Source organism: Oncorhynchus tshawytscha, linkage group LG30, assembly GCF_018296145.1.
Source record: "Oncorhynchus tshawytscha isolate Ot180627B linkage group LG30, Otsh_v2.0, whole genome shotgun sequence".
Lineage (NCBI taxonomy): Eukaryota > Metazoa > Chordata > Actinopteri > Salmoniformes > Salmonidae > Oncorhynchus > Oncorhynchus tshawytscha.
In genome coordinates this window covers 36287396-36300418 of record NC_056458.1, presented here as the reverse complement: position 1 = coordinate 36300418, position 13023 = coordinate 36287396, and the positions used below count along the sequence as shown (strand labels likewise).

Here is a 13023-nt window from a genome sequence, read left to right as displayed (position 1 = left end):
TTACCACAGGTGGACTCCGAGTTGTAGAAACATTTCAAGGCGTATGGAAACCGGATGCACCTGAGCTCAATTTCGAGTCTCATAGCAAAGGGTCTGAATACTTATGTAAATAAGGTATCTGTTTTTATTTTTTATAAATGTATATAAAATCTGTTTTCGCTTTGCCATTATGGGGTGTTGTGTTTAGATTGATGAGGGAAAAATATTTTAATCCATTTTAGAATAAGGCTGTAACGTAACAAACTGTGGAAAAAGTCAAAAGGTCTGAATACTTCCGAATGCACTTTGTGTCCAGGAAACCGTCCCTACACATGCCGGCGTGTCTGAAGTAGAGAACAATCATACCAAGTGGCTATTCATCAAATGCTTTATTACAAACCAAAACAGTAATTATTCAGATATTGTACAAATATACATTTTTCACTCGAGAAGGAGGTATGTACATTTCCTTTTTGGTTTACAACAACTCAAAGTAACTGCATGACATTGTCAATCAAAGACAATAGAGTGAGAGAGAACATTTCCCCCCTAATGCTGTTGGTGAAAAGGGCTTAACGCAAGCGGGACACAGAGAGCACAGTTTAAGAAAGTGCAAAGTACTTATGACTGAATTCTTAACCCAAAGGAGTAAACTCAAAATGAACATAACTTTCCTTTTTTACAGTCATAGCATTTGTTTTAACTGTAAAATTTTTTTGTACAAGATGATCATTTATATATTTATATAAGCATTGAGGCAAAAATACAGTTTTGTTCTTTCTCTAGTTAAGTATCTGTGACATGCATATCCATCATTTTTCAGCTTTGGGTGGATTCTTTCGCTCTTGAACATTACACTGTATGCATGATATCAAAGGTCCCATCACTCAAACCATAGTGGAGGTATTTAGTAGACAGACTAATAAATGACATCAAGATGCAGGTTTTGTACTAGTTAACCTATGGTAATGGCCTTTTGGAGTCGATACATGGTGAAAGGGCAATGTAACGCCTGTGGTTCACGTTGTTCCTATCCCCAGCATGGTTTGGAGCATTCCCATTCCTCCTGTCTGCCAAGCAAGACATTCAAACGAAAAAGGGTGGAAACCCTAATGATTCAGGACACAGAGCCCTCTGCCAGGGGAATTCACAGAGCCACTCAGATAACAAAAAAATCAATACCGGTGCGTATCCTACCCCATCAAACGGCCGTAAGAGCCACATTCAATCATCGGCCTCCCTGTATTGGCTTTTAAAGGTATAATGGGAAATTCAAAGGGGGTTGTGGTGGGTAATCAGGAGCTCTCCCTCAGGTGTCGTCCTTTCATCTCGCCACTCATCCGTCTCCTGGTTTAAAGGTGCTTTTCAACCAGCAGTGGGCAAGCTGGAAGTACTCGAGTCACAGAGACAAAATTGCTATTTTCTTTTCACTCTTTGAACTGCCCACGATCATGAAATAATCTCATCAAAAATAGGCCGACTTTACAAAATACAATTATTGATACAAACTAATCTGGGTGATTTCAACCAGGCATGAACGAAAAGCCAGGTAAATTTTGAACCTTTTTCAAGAAGTATAGACTCTCGAGTCACCCGTCCTCGTTTGAACCATTTCGGAGGCCAGAGTACGAGTGTGCTCTTATGCTCTGCACCGCTGGACGAGAAGAGCCCTCCCTCCTGGGTGATCTAAGATGAGTTTGCTGGGTTCTCCTGGAGGGCGCCACAGCATCAGTCACTCCAAATAGCTCCTGACATCTCATCCATTGCATTGCGATTGAGCCAGAATAACAGGGGTGTCTCTTTGGAGGAAGCAGTCATAACACTGAAGGACCAATGTGCTGCTGCGTAGAGGCAGAGAAGACTATCGCTAGGCAGAAGTCACGCATTTGGATCAGATGAAAGCTCAGGCAAAAGTTGACATTTAAATCAGAGAATGGTAGGGCATAATTCAACACTTTCAGCCAGGATATTTTACTGAGGTTGAGTGTTGTTTAAATTCTGTTTGGCCACCATGAAGAGACTTCACTCAAAGCTATTGTCCTTTTCATTCTGCTTGAAATGGAATCAATCTCAGGTGTACTGTAGAGTTAACCATTTAAAACTGTAAATCGGTGTTTAATGTTTTGTGAATAATACTTTTTTGTGGTGTATTCAATTAAAATGAATACACCACAAGGCCAAGGCCCTCTTTAGGATTATCATTACTGTTCTTCTATAATCACAAGAGGGTGCTGAGCCAACGCATGTGATATCATATTATGATGTGTATGGCCCTTTGCTCGTTTTCTCATTATACAGAATATATTTTGTATTTTTTCAGACACAGTTCAACTGCAGGGGATTAAATGTATTGCTGCAAATCTCTGCTCATTAAAAAACAAGGATTCATCCAATGATTTTGGGCTGGAATCAATCTATATCGCGGAAGTATTTCAAATGTAAAGGTCATTTTCTATTCAGCCGACTGAATGCGGTCTCCGCGAACGCGGGACCATTGCCTTTAAATTTAAATGGAGCTATAACGCGGATCTTGCACGTTAGTTGGCGATACAAATTGACTCCAGCCCTTTATATACTGCACGGCATAGAACACATTCATATGTTAGTTCATTCATTTTGGATTAATGGAAATGTCATTAACACAACACAAATTAAAACAGAAATGCCATTAACCATCTTCAACAAACATCAACTGTGGCACTTTATCGATAGGGCTTAAGTTCACCCCTTTAATAACAATCTTTAAACATTCTGAAGGAATCTGAAATAAATGAAATAGAAAAAAAGAAACGTAGAATATTAGACAATACATATTAAGCAATACATATTTCAGCCATTAATAATCCCCTATGATGACCACAGTCACATATTCCTATGGCCTTAATTGACGCTGTCCATGAACATTGGAAGATAACGTTACATAAGTCCAGACTTGTTGAGTGTATAGTGCTGGACGCACAGGAAAGATGGGAAATCAATATTGATATCTTTCGTGTTGCTGCGAGTGACCCATGTGCAGGTGTACAGGATGACAGGTGACGTGTCTAGGTGGAGTCTCTTACTTAAGCTATATCATCTTTGTACAATCACAGGCAAACATCCCTCTTGTATCAGCATCCAACTTTCCTCCACTCTCATTGGTGTGTCAATCGATCGGTGCACCCCCTTCCTTACTAAACCAATCACCATGCCTGCTGGCCTTGGCGGATATCCCGGAGGAGATTACATGGAGGTCTGTGATGCCAGCAAAGAAGCCTGGGAGATATTGATTGGCTCGGTGTGGCAGAGTGTGTGAGTGTGGTAGGTGTGGTGCTCAGGCAAGTCCAGAGAGAGGTTTACTTTTCCTGTCTTTTTGTTTTTTTTCTCTCTTTGTCTTGTCTGGTTTGTCCTGGTTGGTAGCAGGTATCAGGCGTCGTAAAACAGCCAGACACCCTCGCCTGATCTCTGCTGAGCTATGCAGCCTGTGTATCTCCTTTGTTTGCTCTTTTCCAGTCCTGTTTGCTCTCACTCCCTCCCTTCCTTTGTCCATACCCCATTCCGCTTTCATGGCTCTGTCGGTTTGGTTTAAAAATACCTCAACTCTACCAGGGTCCTCCCTTTGCTCCTCTTCTTCCACCTCAGAGTATGATACACATCACTGACCTCGTCGGAGTATGATACACATCACTGACCTCGTCAGAGTATGATACACATCACTGACCTCGTCAGAGTATTATACACATCACTGACCTCGTCAGAGTATGATACACATCACTGACCTCGTCAGCAAAATCAGGCAAAAACACAATGAATGTTCTGTTGTCATGGGATATCATGCGAACAAAAGATTTCGCTCTGTATTGTTTGTACAGGAGACAAAACCTCTTACGAAAGTCTTCCCTTCGTAGAATGCACTCAATTATACTTTTAGTTGATGATATGGCTGGTTTTCACAGGGTTTCTGGGGGCAGGCTGGGTGTTGCTATCAGCTGTGTACTGGGGCTTCTTGTGTCTGTCTGCGTCTACTCCCTCCACTTCTCCCTCCCTCCCTCCTACACAGTCTGAAAGGCCTGGGTCTGGGCAGGAATCATGACCGGCGTTGCTCCCATGCGGGCCAGGTTCCCGGGGCTTAGCTTTGGGGGAGGGCTGAGCTTGGCCGGGGCTGTGCGGGGCTCAGGGGTCTTGGGGACCACCTGTGTGTAGGCAGGGGGCTGTTGGGGGAAGCTGGGGGGCTGGCTGTTCTCCTTGAGGGCGGCGACGTCAGGAAGCCGGGCGCGGGGCCCCCGGGGGGCAGTGGTGTGGACCATGGACTGGGTGGAGGAGGTGCCCGAGCGGGAGCTTCCAGAACGGGACGAAGAGAGAGAGTTGGGCTTCACCAGTTTGGCTTTGGGAGCCTCCGCATCCTCCCTGAGACAGAGACAAAGACATGTGGCTCAGGACATCAAAGGATGTCACTCAATGAAACAAGATAATATTAATGAAATGACAACCTTCCGCATAATGCACAGTGAGTGCATTACAAGCACATCTATAATGGTTTAAATGCATGCAGAACACATTATAACGCACAACGCGTACACTACCGGTCAAACGTTTTAGAACAACTACTCTTTGGTTTTTCTTTATTTTTACTATTTTCTACATTGTAGAATAATAGTGAGGACATCAAAACTATGAAATAACACATATGGAATGTTGTAACCAAACAAGTGTTATTCTTCAAATAACCACCCTTTGCCTTGATGACAGCGTTGCACACTCTTGGCATTCTCTCAACCAGTTTCATGTAGTAGTCACCTGGAATGCATTTCAATTAACAGGTGTACCTTAATTTGTGGAATTTATTTCCTTCTTAATGCATTTCAGACAATAAGTTGTGTTGTGACAAGGTAGGGGGGTATACAGAAGATAGCCCTATTTGGTAAAAGACCAAGTCTATATTATGGCAAGAACAGCTCAAATAAGCAAAGAGAAATGACAGTCCATCATTACTTTAAGATATGAAATTCAGTCAACCATCAAGCGCTATGATGAAACTGTCTCTCATGAGGACCGCCACAGGAATGAAAGACCCAGAGTTACCTCTGCTGCCGAAGATAAGTTCATTAGAGTTACTAGCCTCAGAAATTGCAGCCCAAATAAATGCTTCACAGAGTTCAAGTAACAGACACATCTCAACATCAACTGTTCAGAGGAGACTGTGTGAATCAGGCCTTCATGGTCGAATTGCTGCAAAGAAACCACCAGAGGTGTGGACTCGAGTCACATGACTTGGACTCGAATCAGACTCGAGACACAAATATGATGACTTACAACTTGACTTTGACTTTAACAACAATGACTCGTGACTTGACTTGGACTTGAGCCTTATGACTCGACCTGACTTGATACCGTCCCCAAGCCCAAATATTTTTAAAAGTGTGCAGCGCATCAGCTCTTCATTTAACGGATTACAGTTTGAATCAAATAGCAGCCAATCAAATTGAGCCAGCTAAAAAAAAGTTGTACGTGGCAGTGCAGAGGAATGTCAGCGGGTGAATTCAGATGGAGCCCTTGGAAAGATGATACCCCAAATTATTATTTTCGGATATAAAGACAATGCTGTATCAACAAAAAACAGATTGCAACTTGCAAAAAATGCAGGAAGAAAATTACAGCTGGAGGCGTAACAATTTCCAACTTGGTTCGACATTTGAAGCTACACAAATAACGGTAAGTTGTGGCTAATATAGCCGACAGCTATATATTTTATTACATTACTGGTGTAGGCTAACGTAACATTAAATCAATGAGCCTCCACACAGTTAGTCAGTGCGGGAACGTGATCATTGCACCCAAGATTGAGCTACAACTGGCTAGGCAGTTGGTAGCCTAAATCCTGCCTGATGTTACTGCTGTTCCTAAAACCATTGACATACGTTAGCCTACTGTAACCACACAGAGAGAGAGAGAGAGAGAGAGAGAGAGAGAGTGTGTGTGTGTTAAGGTTGGGCGATGGTGTACAAGCCTATATCGCCCGATTGCGCCCCATAGCGATCCTCGATAGTTGATCACCATTGGGGGGGGGTGTCTTTCTCATGGCTATCCATGTATTTCCATGGAAATATAACGTTTATTTGGAAAGTAATAAATATATAGATATTTTTAAAAGCATTCATGATTTGCATAACTGTAATGTACTATTGCTCTTGTTAAAAATATGAAATGGTATTACATTTGGTGAAGAGCACATTATGACTTGTTTAGGACTCGAAACTCAAAGTTTAGAACTTGGGACTTGACTTGATACTTGACGCTCTTGACTTGAGACTTGACTCGTACTTGCCTTTCTTGACTTGACTTGGGACTTGAGTGCTAAGACTTGAGACTTACTTATGACTTGTAAAACAATGAGTTCGTCCCACCTCTGGAAACCACTACTAAAGGACACCAATAATAAGAAGAGACTTGCTTGGGCCAAGAAACACGAGCAATGGACATTAGACCGGTGGAAATGTGTCCTTTGGTCTGATGAGTCCAAATTGGAGATTTTTGGTTCCAACTGCCTTGTCTTTGTGAGACACGATGTGGGTGAACGGATGATCTCTGCATGTATATTTCCCACCGTAAAGTATGGAGGAGGAGGTGTTGGGGTGTGGGGGTGCTATGCTGGTGACACTATCAGTGATTTATTTAGAATTCACGGCAGACTTAACCAGCATGGTTACCACAGCATTCTGCAGCAATACGCCATCCCATCTGGTTTGTGCTTAGTGGGACTATCATTTGTTTTTCAACAGGACAATGACCCAACACACCTCCAGGCTGTGTAAGGGCTATCTTACCAATAAGGAGAGTGATGGAGTGCTGCATCAGACGACCTGGCCTCCACAATCACCCGACCTCAACCAAATTGAGATCGTTTGGAATGAGTCGGACCACAGAGTGAAGGAAAAGCAGCCAACAAGTGCTCAACATATGTAGGAGCTCCTTCAAGACTTTTGGAAAAGCATTCCAGGTGAAGCCATTTCCAGGTCACAACTTGCAGTCTTGTTTACGTGTTGCTGTGCGTTTTGTTGCCAACCTTACTTTGCTACCTGACAACTTTACGGTTTTTACTTTTTAATTACCGTTTATATTTTTGTTTTTTCCCTCAATTATTATTATTATTTTTTCATTCAACTTTTTCACTCAGGACGCTTTATCTGGACATGGTTCGTCAGGACCTCCAACAGCCGAAGCTAAGTAGTAACATTAACATGATGCCTTCTAATTGCAGTCGCTGTACTCATAATATACAGGAGAACAATCGCCTTACGACGAGGATAGCTGTGCTACAAGCCCAGCTTCAGACGCAATTGTTAGGCAAGGGTAATTTCAGTGTAGGAAAGGATGAAACAGCGTCTGTGCCACCAGTAAGTACAGATAGTAACGTTAGTATAAATCCCCTTGCACGGTCCCCGCAGCCGGACAACTTTCTCACAGTTTCTGGAGGGAAATGCTGTAGGAATGCTCAACCGGTGTCGCTCATTCAGCCGACAGAAACTTTCAACCGGTTTTCCCCATTAAGCAACGAGTCGGAGTCAGAGTCCGAGCCTTCTCTTGTATCTACTCCTCCCGTTACGGGGTCTGAGACGCTGAAGCTTCCCACCATTAGCTCTGACAAATTGAAAACTCTAGTCATTGGCGACTCCATTACCCGCAGTATTAGACTTAAAACGAATCATCCAGCGATCATACACTGTTTACCAGGGGGCAGGGCTACCGACGTTAAGGCTAATCTGAAGATGGTGCTGGCTAAAGCTAAAACTGGCGAGTGTAGAGAGTATAGGGATATTGTTATCCACGTCGGCACCAACGATGTTAGGATGAAACAGTCAGAGATCACCAAGCGCAACATAGCTTCAGCGTGTAAATCAGTTAGAAAGATGTGTCTGCATCGAGTATTTGTCTATGGCCCCCTCCCAGTTAGGGGGAGTGATGAGCTCTACAGCAGAGTCTCACAACTCAATCGCTGGTTGAAAACTGTTTTCTGCCCCTCCCAAAAGATAGAATTTGTAGATAATTGGCCCTCTTTCTGGGATTCACCCACAAACAGGACCAAGCCTGACCTGCTGAGGAGTGATGGACTCCATCCTAGCTGGAGGGGTGCTCTCATCTTATCTACCAACATAGACAGGGCTCTAACTCCTCTAGCTCCACAATGAAATAGGGTGCAGGCCAGGCAGCAGGCTGTTAGCCAGCCTGCCAGCATAGTGGAGTCTGCCACTAGCACAGTCAGTGTAGTCAGCTTAGCTATCCCCATTGAGACCGTGTCTGTGCCTCGACCTAGGTTGGGCAAAACTAAACATGGCGGTGTTCACCTTAGCAATCTCACTGGAATAAAGACCTCCTCCATTCCTGTCATTATTAAAAGAGATCATCATACCTCACATCTCAAAATAGGGCTACTTAATGTTAGATCCCTTACTTCAAAGGCAATTATAGTCAATGAACTAATCACTGATCATAATCTTGATGTGATTAAGCCTGATGAATTTACTGTGTTAAATGCGGCCTCACCTCCTGGCTACACTAGTGACGATATCCCCCGTGCATCCCGCAAAGGCGGAGGTGTTGCTAACATTTATGATAGCAAATTTCGATTTACAAAAAAAAATGACGTTTTCATTTTTTGAGCTTCTAGTCATGAAATCTATGCAGCCTACTCAATCATTTTTTATAGCTACTGTTTATAGGCCTCCTGGGCCATATACAGCGTTCCTCATTGAGTTCCCTGAATTCCTACCTATATATTCACGTGGAAAAGTCCACAGACCCACTCCAAAAGGCTTTCGGAGCCATCATCGACTCAGTGGGTTTTGTCCAACATGTCTCTGGACCTACTCACTGTCACAGTCATACTCTGGACCTAGTTTTGTCCCATGGAATAAATGTTGTGGATCTTAATGTTTTTCCTCATAATCCTGGACTATCGGACCACCATTTTATTACGTTTGCAACTGCAACAAATAATCTGCTCAGACCCCAACCAAGGAACATCAAAAGTTGTGCTATAAATTCACAGACAACACAAAGATTCCTTGATGTCCTTCCAGACTCCCTCTGTCTACCCAAGGACACCAGAGGACAAAAATCAGTTAACCACCTAACTGAGGAACTCAATTTAACCTTGCGCAATACCCTAGATGCAGTTGCACCCCTAAAAACTAAAAACATTTCTCATACGAAACTAGCTCCCTATTATACAGAAAATACCCGAGCTCTAAAGCAAGCTTCCAGAATATTGGAACGGAAATGGCGCCACACCAAACTGGAAGTCTTCCGACTAGCTTGGAAAGACAGTACAGTGCAGTATCGAAGAGCCCTCACTGCTGCTCGATCATCCTATTTTTCCAACTTAATTGAGGAAAATAAGAACAATCCGAAATTCCTTTTTGATACTGTCGCAAAGCTAAATAAAAAGCAGCATTCCCCAAGAGAGGATGGCTTTCACTTCAGCAGTAATAAATTCATGAACTTCTTTGAGGAAAATATCATGATTATTAGAAAGCAAATTACGGACTCCTCTTTAAATCTGCGTATTCCTTTAAAGCTCAGTTGTCCTGAGTCTGCACAACTCTGCCAGGACCTAGGATCAAGAGAGACACTCAAGTGTTTTAGTACTATATCTCTTGACACAATGATGAAAATAATCATGGCCTCTAAACCTTCAAGCTGCACACTGGACCCTATTCCAACTAAACTACTGAAAGAGCTTCTTCCTGTGCTTGGCCCTCCTATGTTGAACATAATAAACGGCTCTCTATCCACCGGATGTGTACCAAACTCACTAAAAGTGGCAGTAATAAAGCCTCTCTTGAAAAAGCCAAACCTTGAACCAGAAAATATAAAAAACTATCAGCCTAAATCGAATCTTCCATTCCTCTCAATTTTTTTTTGAAAAGGCTGTTACGCAGCAACTCACTGCCTTCCTGAAGACAAACAATGTATACGAAACGCTTCAGTCTGGTTTTAGACCCCATCATAGCACTGAGACTGCACTTGTGAAGGTGGTAAATGACCTTTTAATGGCATCAGACCGAGGCTCTGCATCTGTCCTCGTGCTCCTAGACCTTAGTGCTGCTTTTGATACCATCGATCACCACATTCTTTTGGAGAGATTGGAAATCCAAATTGGTCTACACGGAGAAGTTCTGGCCTGGTTTAGATCTTATCTGTCAGAAAGATAGCAGTTTGTCTCTGTGAATGGTTTGTCCTCTGACAAATCAACTGTAAATTTTGGTGTTCCTCAAGGTTCCGTTTTAGGACCACTATTGTTTTCACTATATATTTTACCTCTTGGGGATGTCATTCAAAAACATAATGTTAACTTTCACTGCTATGCGGATGACACACAGCTGTACATTTCGATGAAACATGGTGAAGCCCCAAAATTGCCCTCGCTAGAATCATGTGTTTCAGACATAAGGAAGTGGATGGTTGCAAACTTTCTACTTTTAAACTCGGACAAAACAGAGATGCTTGTTCTAGGTCCCAAGAAACAAAAAGACATTCTGTTGAATCTGACAATTAATCTTAGTGGTTGTACAGTCGTCTCAAATAAAACTGGGAAGGACCTCGGCGTTACTCTGGACTCTGATCTCTCTTTTGAAGAACATATCAAGACTGTTTCAAGGACAGCTTTTTTCCATCTACTTAACATTGCAAAAATCAGAAACTTTCTGTCCAAAAATGATGCAGAAAAATTAATCCATGCTTTTGTCACTTCTAGGTCAGACTACTGCAATGCTCTACTTTCCGGCTACCCAGATAAAGCACCAAATAAACTTCAGTTAGTGCTAAATACGGCTGCTAGAATCCTGACTAGAACCAAAAAATTTGATCATATTACTCCAGTGCTAGTTTCCCTACACTGGCTTCCTGTCAAGGCAAGGGCTGATTTCAAGGTTTTACTGCTAACCTACAAAGCATTACATGGGCTTGCTCCTACCTATCTCTCTGATTTGGTCCTGCCGTACATACCTACACGTACGCTACGGTCACAAGACGCAGGCCTCCTAATTGTCCCTAGAATTTCTAAGCAAACAGCTAGAGGCAGGGATTTCTCCTATAGAGCTCCATTTTTATGGAATGGTCTGCCTACCCATGTGAGAGACGCAAACTCGGTCTCAACCTTTAAGTCTTTACAGAAGACTCATCTCTTCAGGTGGGTCATATGATTGAGTGTAGTCTGGCCCAGGAGTGTGAAGGTGAACGGAAAGGCTCTGGAGCAACGAACCGCCCTTGCTGTCTCTGCCTGGCCGGTTCCCCTCTTTCCACTGGGATTATCTGCCTCTAACCCTATTAGGGGTGGCCGGGGCGGCAGGGTAGCCTAGTGGTTAGAGCGTTGGACTAGTAACCGAAAGGTTGGACTAGTAACCGAAAGGTTGCAAGTTCATATCCCCGAGCTGACAAGGTACAAATGTGTCATTCTGCCCCTGAACAGGCAGTTAACCCACTGTTCCTAGGCCATCATTGAAAATAAGAATTTGTTCTTAACTGACTTGCCTAGTTAAATAAAGGTAAAATAAATAAAACAGTGACTGAGTCACTGGCTTACTAGGGCTCTTTCATACCGTCCCTAGGAGGGGTGCGTCACTTGAGTGGGTTGAGTGGGTTGAGTCAGTGATGTGATCTCCCTGTCTGGGTTGGCGCCCCCCCTTGGGTTGTGCCGTGGCGGAGATCTTTGTGGGCTATACTCGGCCTTGTCTCGGGATGGTAAGTTGGTGGTTGAAGATATCCCTCTAGTGGTGTGGGGGCTGTGCTTTGGCAAAGTGGGTGGGGTTATATCCTTCCTGTTTGGCCCTGTCCGGGGATGTCATCGGATGGGGCAACAGTGTCTCCTGACCCCTCCTGAATCAGCCTCCAGTATTTATGCTGCTGTTGTTTATGTGTCGGGGGGCTAGAGTTTGTTATATCTGGAGTACTTCTCCTGTCCTATCCGGTGTCCTGTGTGAATTTAAGTATGCTCTCTCTAATTCTCTCTTTCTCTCTCTCTTTCTTTCTCTCTTTCGGAGGACCTGAGCCCTAGGACCATTCCTCAGGACTACCTGACATGATGACTCCTTGCTGTCCCCAGTCCACCTGGCCGTGCTGCTGCTCCAGTTTCAACTGTTCTGCCTGTGATTATTATTATTTGACCATGCTGGTCATTTATGAACATTTGAACATCTTGGCCATGTTCTGTTATAATCTCCACCCGGCACAGCCAGAAGAGGACTGGCCACCCCACATAGCCTGGTTCCTCTCTAGGTTTCTTCCTAGGTTTTGGCCTTTCTAGGGAGTTTTTCCTAGCCACCGTGCTTCTACACCTGCATTGCTTGCTGTTTGGTGTTTTAGGCTGGGTTTCTGTACAGCACTTTGAGATATCAGCTGATGTACGAAGGGCTATATAACTAAATTTGATTTGATTTGAAGCTGGTTGAGAGAATGCCCAGAGTGTGCAAAGCTGTCATCAAGACAAAGTGTGGCTATTTTAATCTCAAAACAAAATATATTTTGATTTGTTTTACACTTTTTTTGGTTACTACATGATTCCATTTATGTTCCATTTGTGTTATTTCATAGTTTTGATGACTTCACTCTTATTCTACAATGTAGAAAATCGTAAAAATAAAGAAAAAACATTGAATGAGTAGGTGTTCTAAAACTTTTGGCCGGTAGTGTATGTCTGCATCCATTATGAACTTGTATGTCTTTATATAAAACGGATATGTTCTTTGCAGTAACAGCAGTAGCTGACCAAATACACGGTACTCTGAATGACAGAATAACTGGTATCCCCTTCTTACAATGAACCCTAGTTAGGTCAGGTAAGGACAGCACCTCATCGACATGCACTTAATTGTCACTACTTCATTAGCAACCCCTCACCTTCTCTAATTCAACATCAGTTTGATATCAGACTGTGTGTATGTATGTGTCGCCGCTAATGCTCCATATGTCAACAGGACAGAAGTGACTGTCAGCTAGGCGACTCTTCCCCTTGCTATGCCACTCCATTATTGGTGCGCAGCCATCCCCATGTGCCTGCAGAATTCAGCC

General features: G+C 43.2%; 1 protein-coding gene across 1 annotated transcript in view; it reads right to left on the bottom strand.

Annotated features, from left to right (window-relative positions):
* Positions 1–355: 355 nt before the first annotated feature.
* The window catches only part of LOC112228335 (CXADR-like membrane protein), a 121404-nt gene continuing 108736 nt past the window's right edge, over positions 356–13023 (bottom strand). The window contains exon 7 of the mRNA XM_024393560.2: positions 356–4365. Within this exon, the coding sequence (XP_024249328.1) occupies positions 4011–4365 (355 nt within the window). The 3' untranslated portion in view covers positions 356–4010. The remainder of the gene's footprint in view (positions 4366–13023) is intronic.